Source organism: Diaporthe amygdali, assembly GCF_026229845.1.
Source record: "Diaporthe amygdali strain CAA958 chromosome Unknown NODE_24_length_778219_cov_64_757418, whole genome shotgun sequence".
In the NCBI taxonomy this organism is placed as follows: Eukaryota; Fungi; Ascomycota; class Sordariomycetes; order Diaporthales; family Diaporthaceae; genus Diaporthe; species Diaporthe amygdali.
In genome coordinates this window covers 480,881-493,977 of record NW_026517044.1, presented here as the reverse complement: position 1 = coordinate 493,977, position 13,097 = coordinate 480,881, and the positions used below count along the sequence as shown (strand labels likewise).

Here is a 13,097-nt window from a genome sequence, read left to right as displayed (position 1 = left end):
TCGCAAAATCAATACAATGTACTCCCCCGCCCTCCAAAGATAAAGCAAAGAGTAACAAAAACACCGTGCCATGTGCAAAGGCCTCCTCACTCCCCACTCAAAGAGAAAATCTCCACTCTTTCCTTTTATGATACAGACCCCAACGATTTAGAAGAGACGGATCTTGGCAGCATCTCCCGTGCTTGATGCCGATGCCGACGCTTTAGTCATCGTCAGCAGCGCTCCCGTGTAGGATGCTGCACCTGTGCCTGTTTCCGTTTCGCCGATCGTGTTGTTGTTGTCCTGGCCTGTGGGCTGGAGCAGGTTTGTGCTGTCCAGCATGGAGAGCATCGACGTGGGCACGTACTTGCCCGCGATACTTGGGCCCACCATCAACACCAGGAACAGGATCAGGAGCACAAAGTAGAGAAGAGCGTAGCGGAAGACACGCTTCCTTCTCAGCTTGGACTGCTTCAGCGAGTAGATGGGTGGACGAATTTGCCGACTGTGTCAAAGTGTTAGTATTTCTTTCTTTGTCAGGGACTGTTTCAGAACGTACCTAGGACGGAGCCAGAAGAGCATGATTGAGTGCAACTTGTCCACCTGAGGGATCAGGATCACTGGACACATTATGAACAGGAGTGCGTGCCCCAGGATGAAGTCACCAGCAAAGAAGCTAAGCTCGGTGATCTTGCAAAGGAACTCTCGTGCGGGCTGCGAAATCGAATGCCAACCCATCGAGTACCATTTACCTGTCCAGAAGGCGATATTGGCCTGGTCGGTCTTCATTTCTCTCGTGAGGGCGAAGGTGATGATCAACTTCATGACCCACCGCTGCACAGCGATGACTGCGATCATGCCACTGATGGTCCGGGTGAAGTTGAAGCCCTCAAGGACGTACATCACCTCGAAAAACACGAGGAGCATGATGACGGCGATGGCGTGCGCGATCGCAGCGAGGACACTGCCAAACTTCTTGCAGCACATGCTGAATACAGGGCCCATACAGCAAGCCATCGCGAAGAAGACCGCGCACACACCAGCGTTGACGCCAATGGGACCAAGAGCGACGATACCGACACGCAGAAGAGCAGCGGTCGGCTTCGCATCCGAATCGTTGTCCTTCAAGACGCCGCCGGTGTCGTGGACTCCAGTCTGCGCATTGATGAACAGGTATGGGATCAAGGTAACGACGGCCAGCAGCAGCGGGGCGATGATCTCGGCAAAGAACACGTTAGTTACGTGAGCACGATTCACATCAGCCGACAGCTTGCCCGAAGGCTCACCCACGACCTTGCGCTTGTATCCAGTAAGCCGGGTACGGGAAAGACGGCAGTAGGCGATCCAAGACGACGCGTGAGAGACCGAGTTACCCCGAGAAAGCCATCGAAGGAATTCTCTGTAGTCGATGAAGAAGTCGTTCCACGCAAACTGGTGGGGGTTGTACAGGAAGGGCGAAATGCAGAGGGCGAGCAGTGACATCCAGAAATAGATCAGAGCGGCCTGCCAGATCGTCAAGGTTGCAAACAGCAACATCAACAGCATGCGAGCTCCAAAGTAGATCGATGGTCCAGCAAAACGGGAGAACAGGATTCCGAAGGGAATACGAGCAGTGGCGAAGCCACGACCGGTACCGATATATCTGGCACCACCGAAGGACAAGTTTTGCTGCACAGCGTTGGCATAGATCTGACAGACAAACACCTCGAAGAAGGGTGACAGAGAGCAGATTTGCTTAGCCAGACGCGTAGAGGCACGGAGGACTCCACGCTCGGTAAGCTCTTGTACAACCAGAGGTACGAAGGCGAGGAAGATGACGAAGATAATGGAGATGACACTGCGGTAGACCCAGTCCATCAGCGCAGCGGTGTTCTGGCAACCTGTCGGGTACATAGGATCCGTGATAGGGACGTTCCTGTTGTAGCTGCAAGCGATGGTTTCATGCCGGAGGGCACCGAGGTTGATCAGACAGAGCATGAACAAGTGGACTGACAGCATGATGAACATGTTGTTGACGTGGAATCCAGGATGGGCGTAGTAGAAGGAGAGGAATCGGTCCAGGGGCAGTTGAGTACCAAGGTAGTAGTACTCTCGGGACAGCATCTGTTCACCCATACCAGTTCCAATCTTGGTCGTGAAGTTGAGAATAGAACCGAAACCCAAATCACGACCCTTACCACACTGGAAGTATTCACAGTGCTTGATGCGACCACCACGCAGGACAGCATTCATACCGGCGTAAATATCCTCGTTGAGATGCAGACCCTTTTGCGCCTTGGAGACACCACCTCTCGTGGTCATGTAAATACCGTTGAGGAAATCGGGGTGACCATAATGGAGCTTGCCGCCAATCTGAGCCAGCGTACGAGCGAAGAGAGTACCGAATGTCTGTTCCTTTCCGGCGGCAACATCACCAAGAATACCAATGTTCTCGGAGAAAATGTATTCACGGGCACCAAGGATAGCAACAGGAGCAGGGGAGTTGTTCTTCACCCCAGGAGTGTAAGGAGAAACATTGTCGGTCTTCATCTCCTCGAACTCAGCGAGGACACTTCGGATCTTCAAGCACTCCTCCAGGTAGTTGTCCTGGTTAGCGTCGATAAGCTGGATGTATTCACCGCGGTAGAAAATGATCGAGTGGTTCTGGTTGTCGGACTTGCCATCTCCCAAGATGGGGTTGCCAGAGAGCTGGATTCGGAACTTCGGCTTTCGCATGCCATTCTCCATGATCTCAGAGTGGCCGTCGATGAGGGCGGAGTACAGACGCGGCTCCTCGCCCTCGTTCGCAGGTGGCTCCTCATCCAAATAGGCGATCTGCAGGTCAGGATACGCGCGCAGGAGGAACTCGGCGTTCTCCATTTCCTCCTTCTTGAACTTGGCATACCGTTGCATAGAGACGCAGATCTTGAACTTGCGGCGAGCCATGCGCTCGAGCTCACGTTCGAGCTTGTCGGAGTTGCCGCCGAACATTTGGACAACCTCGGGGTTCTCAACGCGGTAAAGGAGCTTGATAGCACGGCTGTAGTTCATGAAACCAGAGATGGTACGGTAGAGGGTCTGGAAGCGAAGCGAAGCCCAAATACGGGTTCGAAGCGTATACTCTGGGGCAGAAGACTTGAAACCGATGCAGTAGAAGGGCAAATCATCGATCTTGCTCTTGGCGGTGTCCTTCTCGGCCTTCTCCTCGTCACCGTTGTACTGCGCAGTCTCATCCGACAGAATCTTGGTATCCTTGACAAAGCAGTCCCATTCGTGAGGGTGCAGTTGCTTCAAGTACTCCAGCAGGGTGACACGCGAGTACGGCTCATCCTCACGGATAATTTCTCGGAGAGACAGTAGAATCTTCTCGCTGTAATGAGGAATGAGGACCGTGAATGTTGGCATGTTGTCCACAGGGAGCGGCTCAGGAATTGGTGTGGACAAGGACTGCGCGAAGAAAGAAATTCGGCGCTCTGCCTCACTGTGGGAGGGGAAGAACTCGGTCTTGAAGGAGTGGTCTTCCTGGGACACAAAGAAGGTCGGAGCACGCAGTGTCCGCTTACCCTCCTGCTCGGAAGGCACCTGGTGGTAGAGAAGCTTCTGCACATGGTCGATGGCAAGGAGATGCTCTCGGTACATGGAGATGACGATGGCGTTCCAGATCTGAGAAATGAGCACCTTCGGCTTGTACTTGATCTCCATGTCGGTCGTGGCCAACACCTTGGAGTAAATTCGCTTCGGTAGACGAGAGAAGACGTTCCTCCATGGCGTCATAATGGACGAACCAAGGTAAAACGATCTGGCGATAGAAACCACGGCGTTCAAGATGACGTAGAAGAGATACGTGTCGAGGAAGAAGAACACCAGATCCGTGAATGCCATCAAGATAAGGAGAACCGTTGGCTGGTACTTGCAGAGTTTGGCCTGGAGGATAGTATCACCCAGACAGCTACTGGTGTCCATTATGGCCAGATAGCGGATGGTGTCTCGGAACGACAAAGTCAGGAAACCGTAGGATTCACCGAACTTGGCACCGAAGATAACACACCACATGCCGTAAGACATGGCCATGTCGTTGCCCTTCAACCGAGGCCAGCTGGCGGTAAAGGTCTGACTGGCCACGTAGCGTCGAGACTTCTTGCTCACCAGGTAGCTGCCAAACAGGCCACCAAGGGGCATGATGGCAAAGAAGATCAAGGTGATAAGGGCGATGAAGAACTGTGCAACACCTAGAGCCAGGGCAATGGTGGAGTTCTGGTGTGCGTTGTACTCCTTGATCGTCGCCTGGGGCAAGAAAACGTACACGCCAGGGGCGACGTTGATGACGAAGACCAGGAGGAGGAATAGGAGTCGCTTGGTAAGATGCTGAGCACCGGCCCATCTCCTGGGAACGTAAGCCCATTCTGCAAGTGTCGCCAGGATTTGGATGAGAGATGCTATGCCTCCACCGAAACCGACAATGGACCACTGGGCAGATGCAGCTGGTTGCTGGTTCACCTGCTGTTCGTAATTAGGGACAAGCAGAGACGGAGCGTTGTGGGCTGTAAACATCCAGAAAACGGTCAAGTGGATGACCCAGATACGGTTGAAGTTGACGATCAGATGCATCCAAGAACGAGTCTCCTTGTATGTCTTGAAGAAGCACTTCTTCCAGTTCACCTGGTTGAGCTTCAGGTACCGCTCAGCAGGGGGCACGTCGACCAACTTCGACTTGTCCTCGAGGACGATACGCTCGATGCCTTCAGGGTACCAGAACAGCTGGTTGCAGTCATCGTAGCCAATGATCTTGTTGTGGTCCCGCTCACGTCGGACATAGACTCCATTGGTAATTTCGTAACCCTGGTCTCTGCAGTACTGGTACAGAGGCGTGATGACGTTGTTGAGGAAGGTGAACTCTGGCACGGGCTCAACGGAGTTCTGGCATGCTGGCGAGTTCAAGTAGTCATCGGCGCACTTGAACACGAAGCAGAGACACTCGGGCATGAAACGAACTTGGTTGGCTTCACCCCAGCAAAGCAGGTACAGACCCAGCTGTCGCACACGATCGTGTTGAGACATGCGGTTCATGCGGGTCTTCCATCGGAACTCAGCAGCTTCGAGGGAGTTGTCGCCCTCGAGATCTTCAAGGGTCTGCTCCTCGGCCTCACCCTTCTTCTTCTTGGCCTTCTTCTTCGACTTGGAGCCCTTCCTGTTGGAGAACCCAACAGAATCGTCGAGGTCGAGGTGAGCAGCGAAGTACCACTTGCGGAAGTTCGCGTTGTCTCCGCCAATGTAGTCGGCGTGGAGGGAGAGCAGCGCCTGGTTGGGAGTCATACGCGAAGCTCGCGAGTCCAACAGAGTCATGAGATGATCGTACATGTTGCGCATACTGTCTCTCTGGAAACCGAACTTGTTTGCAAGGTCAAGGAAGATGTCCTCAATCTCCTCCTTAGAAAGGGGGATCTGAGCTTCTGACGTCCATGCGGGATACGGCTCTCGAGAGCGTTGGCCAGCGGGCAAAACGTTGCCATAGTCCATGGCATAGTTTGGCGTGGATGCACCTGATGAACGGTTGCCACCATAGGAGATTTGCGAGGACGGCGGGCGATAGCCACGGCCGCCTTGGCCATCTTGATATCCGCCGTAGTTCTCGTCGCCTCGACCGTAGTAGTCCATGTCGGCAGCTCGAGCCATGTCGGATCTCATCGTGAAGTCGCTGAAAGTCTCGGAATCCTCCTCAGAGCCTCCACGGCGCTGACCGTGGCCACCGTAGCCACCTTGGTCGTAACCTTGGTCATAGTAGCCATTGTCGTAACCGTCCTGGCCGCCGTATTGTTCGTGGCCTTCGTAGTAGCCGCCATCTTGGTGGTAAGGATTATTCGGGTCGGAGTTGTAGTAGCCCCTAAAAGCAGAGCCTGTCAGTGTCATTCGGGATTAGGACTCCAGCGGAGGGTAAGACTTACGACTCGTCATAGTAGCCCTCCTGTCCCTGGGCGGCGTGGCCGCCGCCGTGGGCATCGTAACCATTGTCATAGTATTGACCCTGGTCATTGTCGTAGTAGGAATCAGTGTTTCCCTGCTGATGATGGCCGTAGCCATCATCATAGTCATGATTGTTGGCCGGATAGCCCGACATGTTGGATTAGATGGCTAAACCGGGAATAGCTCTTGTCAGCGAATGGATCGATCATCTGAGAAGAGGATGCGGGTTGTGACATTGACGAGATGGGACCGTTGTGCCGATTGTTGTTGGTGCAGCAATCAAGGCGCAGCAGTCATGGTGCAGCAGCAGGACAGGGCCTACAGGGGGGCGCGACGTGGTTCCTTGGCTGTCCCGCGTTTGAAGTTGCTGGGGAACAAAAGGAAGTGAAACTCACCAATCAGACTCATGAAGACTGGAATGGGGGAGCAACCGAAAAAAGACCGACTTTGGAGCCGATTATTAAGTATAGTCCGTGCTGCGCTGTGCTGTGCTGAATGATTGAAATCAAAAAGTAGCCGGCCAGAGTCGCGATGAACGTGCTCTGTGGAGGGAATAGTATGGTGCTGAAGAGCAGTCGATATGATTATTATCCTCACGCAGTCGTGACTTGAATGTGAATGATCCGAGGTGGAGGCTGTGCAATCCGAATTCCAAAACAGGAGGTGCCGAGCGATGGACTGGACAGGTTGAAGAAAGGCGTGTTGGCAAGAATCCTGGTACGATTGCTTTCTCCTTCTCTGTATCCTTCTCTTTTGCTGTTCTAGACTTCGTCCTTCTCCGTAGCTGGTCCTTGGTACGATCCCTCAAACGCTGTAGAAGCCTGGGGTGGCCGAGAGGCTGGCTGATTTGAGGTTCTCCCCAGGTGGGCTGGTGGCACTGGCGAAGGCCCCCGTAGCGATTGGATTGATGGATCGGCACTAGGTGAATCAGCGAACGGCAAGTCGGCGACGCGCTGGGTGGGCGGTGCCGGCAAGGGAGAAAGCAGAACAGAGGCTGCAAGGAGGAAGGGGAGAGGTCGGGAAAGAGCGAGTGTAGAAAGGGAAAAGGTGAGGTGAGAAAAGAGGAAGGTGAGGGAGTCGAGATTTCAGGAAAAGTACGGTCCAAGAAAGTTGGAAGACCGGTTTTCTTGGTTATGGAAAAAACCGAGCTGGGGGGAAGAGAGAGAGAGAGCTGCTAGGCGAGGAGGTGGTGTATGGTGTGGCCTGTCCTGTGGTGGGCGGCGGGAACTTGGAAAGGGGGAAAAGGAGGCTGCAGGTGCCAGGAGTGACTTCGATGGCAGGGGGGCAGGGGCCACACCCTGCTTTCTCTTCCATCACTTCCAATCAGGGCCGCACCCACACCTACAGTGTCTGACAGTGTGACTGGACACGGTGCCCAATGCGCGGCCACTATCGAGCATCCTGTACAAGGAATTGCAAACACACCCCTCCCTCCGATCGATTGTTGGCTCGTTGGCAACACAGGCACTGGCAGGGCACTGCACCAGGTACAGACTCTATCTGACTGTCCTTACTGTCCTGGCCGCCCCTAGGAGCTCCCCTGCTGACCTGCTTTGCTCTCATGAACGGCCTTCCTTGATTGCCTCTCCTGGGAGATGAGCAGAGGGGGATTGGCCGACAGCTGCATACACTACAACCTTGGAACATCGAGTCCGTACTGTAGCTGGTGGGGAGTGGCTGTGCGCAGGCCATCATCTTATCACCAACTCCCATACTGTGTGTGCTCGACTCCTGTGCCCGGGTGGACTAGTAACGGCAGCATGGAGCTCAAACTCCCGGGCCCCATTTGTTCCATTTCCCGTTCTCTGCTTCTTCCATTCACTATGTTTTCTGCTACGTACTGTATGCTGCTTCTGGCAAGGTTTGATGAGGACCCGGCTGTCATTTATCACACATACAACCGATGGATATCTGTGATGCTGGCCAGCCTTGCATTTGCCCTGGGACGCCCTGTGCTGTCCTGTGCTGTTTTCATGTATGCTCCCCGACTGTATGGTCCCCTCACTAAGTTGTGCTGTGATGTGTTGTGATGAGCTCATGGATGGACATGCATCGCTCACATGTTCGACCGGATGAACTATAGGAGGGGCTGACTGGGTGTAGTTTGTTGACAATGATATTGATGGGGAGGTTTTGTCACGAAGCGACAGGCCCTCATGACGATGAAACAAGCTCGCCTGCCGTCTGCCGTCTGGGTCCCCTGCGAAGAGGCATTGAAGCAATTTTGCCTCCACCCTTGATGGTCTGTACCGTGTATCGTATCCTTGCTGCCTTGCCAGGCTCACGATCGACACACAGCCCAAAGAGCAGGCATATGATCCATCCCGGCTGGCCAGCCCGCCTGTCCACCCGGGCCACGGACTCCGATCCGACGACGGGATGGCGAGCAACATTAGACTACATTGTACGTAGGGTGGGCTACGATAATAATTGCTGGGACCACATGTACACGTGCATGCGGCCCGTCGACAATCACTTGGCTCCTAGCCGTCATCGTCGATTGTTGTGGGCATTCTCATTTCACCAACGAGAGACGTTCGGGATGTAACAGCGGACTAAAAGGCGGCGATGGCGCCAGCCGTCGCTCCCAATTTGCCACCCAAGGCCTCTGCCAGCTGGCGTCGAACGTTTCTGGCTCTCTAGGACAATAATAAGCCTCAATTGGGCCGGCTGCCACCCGTCAATGCTGTAAATGGCCTCCAGCTAAGATCAGCACTTCACCATGCCCTGCCCGACAGCCCGAACGATAACAATGGCTGGCAGACCTGACAGACCTAGCAGATTCGGCCGGATTGGCTGCTCGAATCGCGCGTCCTGTTGATCGTGTTTCGCCACAAAGGACTGGCGCATTTTACCCCTGACGACTTCACACCTTCACAGTACACACACACCCTTCGCCATACCAAACCAGGCGCTGACTAGGCCGATTAGGCTAGGCACACACCTCATGCAGACGAGCTCGTAATGGGAATGCGAGGGACGGCGCAGCCACCGCACTGTGCTGCACGGCAACAGCTCAACGCGCAACAGTGGACCGTGGATCGCGTTCGCTGGGTCTGCAGTGCTGCAGACTGCAGACCTGCGAGCCCAAAAAAAGTGTGTAGAGGATCTCCATCACCTGCCTGCCACTCTCGACGTCATCATGAAAAACCTCCACGGCATCATCGAGCTTTGTGATCACCTTGTTGTGATGGCCATATGTGCACCCACCTAGAAAACCACAAATCATCCCACCCCGCGGCCAGTCAATGGGCCGGGCCATGCTGTGCTGTTGGGAACTGGGGGCTTTGAGAGATAATCGACAGAAGCAAGCTTTGAGGATCCCACTCAGGATCCTACTCCATTCCATAGTGCCGTCGTATTCACCAAGCTGCCACCACACCACCCGCAAAGTTTCATGCACAAGGGCAGACTGAGGATAGTGCTGTGCTCTGCAGAGGCGCATGTTCAAATACGAAGGGCCGAGGACGGTGTCGTGTAGCAGCTTACCAATCCTCAGTTCTGGCCATGCCATTGCACCGGGGAAGGTTTCCCAGAAATTTGGATGCGCTGGGTGGCCCGCCGACCATATGCAGTGGGTCCCCACGTTAAGGAGCGACCGTCCCAGAGACCTATTTTAGATCGGCCAGGGATGCCGCGCGGCGTCTCTTCTCTCGGCCTGGCACTGTGTTCCCTGTCTAATTCCCGGCACTTCCGTCCCTCCTGCACGGCCCTGACGGGCTCGATGGCGCTGGCGTTGGCGCTGGCGACGCCTCCCCAACGGCCTCCCACAGGACTCGCCCAACGCAACGGAGGAAAAAGTGAAGCAGTGGGTTGGAAGATCCGGGCGTCCGTGCAATGTGGCAGCTTCACCCACTCGTGATAATGCATGAGGCGGGCCGTGGTCGAGTCGACATTGCTCTACGTCGTCATCAGCAGCCACAATGTCACGCGGGCGCCACGCCCTTATATGCTGTGTTTGTGTCTGTTGCCCGCGCTGCTCTCTGCTGATTGCACACCTTCTTCACGAGCCAAGGAAAAGGCCCATAGATGGATGGCAGGTGCTCAGAATGCAGAGTCTTACGGTCGTCCGACCGGGCAGCGCCGCGACGCCACCAACTGCCAGACGCTTTTCGGTGGCTGAACGCTGCAAGTAGGAATCCGTGCCAGACCCGACCATGAGAATACTACCCACTCAATAAGCCTGAACACCACGAGACTAACCGAGCCCTGCCAGCCAGCCTGCCTATCTACAGTTTCGTCAAGAGTGTGCATGCATAAATGGCCGGTGTCTTATTGGTGTTGATTGTGCTCGCCAGGCATTTTAAAGTTCATATGGGTCATATGACTCCTTTGGCTGTGTTACACGCCGGACAGTTTTATGTCTCATATGCACTGCCCTCATGTCAGTCTCTACGATCGAGCAGAGACTTTTGGTAGTTGGCCATTCACATGGCAGTGTAACAGATATGATACTGCTGCACAGCATCAGTCCCAGCCATAGATGCTGTGGTACGTGATCTAGAGCAAAAGCCACGCAATGCTTGCCTATGCTTTGCATCGTGAACTCTCGTCTCGAGCCGAGCATCTCAAAATGTGACGAAGCCCGCGTAGTACAATCTCGTGGCTTGAATGGCCGATCTTGGAGCAGGGCGAATCAATATGTGGTTCCGATATTTCTATTTCTGAGGTCACATAGTATCACTGAGTGTGTACCTAGGCACGCATCCGTACCTGTGTATGTCGAGGTAGGAGAGTTTGCAGGCGATTGTCCCGAGCAGGGAGCCCAACAGGAAGAGCGCTCAAGCGAAAGTCAATCAGAGTGACGGTACGCGAAGTGACCAAGAACGCATCTTGCCCTACAGGTTGAACCTTTTGTGAATTTTAGGGCTTTTGGGTGTACCGTACAGCCTGTGTCGTCGAGAGTGGACCTCACGGTGCAATACTTGGGTGCTCAGTTCGACAGCCCGTTGCTGTGGAAACATGTTTACGACACCCCTCGGACACCCTCCATTATTTTGTTCAGCAAGAACCACCACACCCAAAATTCCACTCCACATTCTGCACTTACGTAGATAAGCTGCATCAAATAATCCGTTTTACCTGAACCATTATTATTATTGGTGTTTGAGCCTGGAAGAATTTGCAGCCATGGCTAGAGCCAGGCGTATCGTTGTCGACTCGAGCGACGACGACTTCCCAGAACTGCGGGACTTGGGCAGAAACAAAGCGGAGGAACGCAGGAGTAATGGCTCATCAGCATCACAGACAGAAAGCCTTCCCAGCAAGAGCACGGTCAGGAGGCGCAAGCTCGGGGCAATGAACGACAATACGCTACTCCGTCCCAAGATGGATAGAGGATCCTCGCGAACGATCTTTGACGATGATGGAGAGGAATTTGTCAGACCTCGGCGTACTGAGCTTCGGAACACCAAGTCGAGACCTGTGGTCAAAAGCGTTGAGCTCGACAACTATTCGGACACCGACTCAATGCATGAGGAGACAATCATCGAAGACTTCCATGACGACGATGGGTCAGAATTTGAAGCCAGCAGGGTATCAGGTTCAGATGAGAGCGATTTCACAGCCGACGAATTCTTACCACGGTCACCCTCAAAATCGAAGAGATTGGGCACAGAAGAAAGTGAAAGGAGAGGGCATGGGCAAGCAGAGCGCAGTCCCAGTCCGAGTGCTCAACTGTTATCGGAAGCAATTGAGGCGCAGGAACGGGACGGTGATAAAGCCAAGGGCAGGACAACATCCAGGAAGGCAAACAGCAAGTCAAGAGATACGACGCCATCAGACCTCACGAGGCCACTCTCAAAATTGAATCTGTGAGTTTGTCATCTTGCTGCGGCATTTTCTGTTGCTGATAAGGGCCGGTAGACATGAGCTCAAGCCGCCGAGGTCTCAAGAACCCTCATCAAGAATCGAGCGACCAACGACGCCAACATCTCCACCTCCACAGCCCAGAACATCCGGTCTCATGTCCCCGAGCAAAAAGATACCACGCATACCAGCCACGCCTCACCATTCGACTGCGGAGACCTTCTGGAATCAAGAGTTTATCGACGAGTGGAACGACGAGCACTCGCCCAAGAAGCAGCTCTTCCTCCCATCAGTTGGTGGGAGCCCATCCAAGAAGCACAACAGCCCCAGCAAGAAGTGCCAGCCGAGCGCGGCAGCCCTGGCCAAAGCCGCGAAGAAGGCTTTCGAGCAATCCAAGCGCGAACTTGCCGACAAATTCCTACGAGAACTCGACACGCAAATCACAGACGGCAAGATCTCGGAGCTCTCGGCGCCGACGGGCGGGATCCGCATCGACTGGACCAACAAGCTGAACACGACGGCCGGTCGGGCCAACTGGAAGCGCGAGACGATCAAGCGCAAGGACGGCGACTCGGGCGCCGTCACGTCGGTACGGTACAAGCACCACGCGTCGATCGAGCTGGCGGAGAAGGTCATCGACGACGAGAGCCGGCTGCTGAACGTGATCGCGCACGAGTTCTGCCACCTGGCCAACTTCATGGTCAGCGGCGTCACCACGAACCCGCACGGCCGGGAGTTCAAGGCCTGGGCCGCCAAGGTCACCGCCCGGTTCGGCGGCCGCGGCATCGAGGTGACCACCAAGCACAGCTACGACATCGACTTCAAGTACGTGTGGGAGTGCACGGCGTGCGCGCTCGAGTTCAAGCGGCACTCCAAGAGCATCAACCCTGAGCGGCACCGTTGCGGCGCGTGCAAGAGCGAGCTCAAGCAGACGAAGCCTATGCCGAGGGGAAAGCCAGGGAAGGAGTCTGATTACCAGAAGTTCATGAAAGAACAGATGAAGCTGATTAAACAGGAGAACCCCGCTAGCCCGCAGAAGGACATCATGAAAATGGTCGCGACGCGGTGGTCCCAGGAGAAGGACATGGGCTCGGGGGATAAGAAGCCGAGCCCGTCATCACAGTGCAGTAATGATAGCAGCGGCAAACCCCACAAGGTCGAGGGCGTCGCGCGGGCTATGGATAAGCTGACTCTGATAGATCTGACATGACGATCTGGCCTGGCCGCACAGAAAGGAATTGAAGTCGTTCATTTGTTCATCAGCGTAGTTAAGCATCCTCCCCGAGTGCTGTGTTTGTAGCACTGGGGCACACCAGCATCCAATGATATCCATTTCTCATGACGTCTAAGTTCTTCTCACTAAATTCTTC

General features: G+C 54.5%; 2 protein-coding genes across 2 annotated transcripts; one reads left to right on the top strand and one right to left on the bottom strand.

Moving 5' to 3' along the window:
* Window positions 1-147: 147 nt before the first annotated feature.
* On the bottom strand, window positions 148-6,073 carry J7T55_010770 (glycosyltransferase family 48 protein; the record flags this gene model as incomplete). The annotated part of the gene is made up of 3 exons (XM_053130873.1): window positions 148-484; window positions 539-5,839; window positions 5,901-6,073. 3 exons carry the CDS (start codon window positions 6,071-6,073, stop codon window positions 148-150), a joined length of 5,811 nt encoding a protein of 1,936 aa, XP_052991051.1.
* A 4,976-nt stretch (window positions 6,074-11,049) lies between these two features.
* On the top strand, window positions 11,050-12,937 carry J7T55_010769 (uncharacterized protein; the record flags this gene model as incomplete). Its single annotated transcript, XM_053130872.1, has 2 exons — window positions 11,050-11,732; window positions 11,785-12,937. 2 exons carry the CDS (start codon window positions 11,050-11,052, stop codon window positions 12,935-12,937), a joined length of 1,836 nt encoding a protein of 611 aa, XP_052991050.1.
* Window positions 12,938-13,097: the final 160 nt, after the last annotated feature.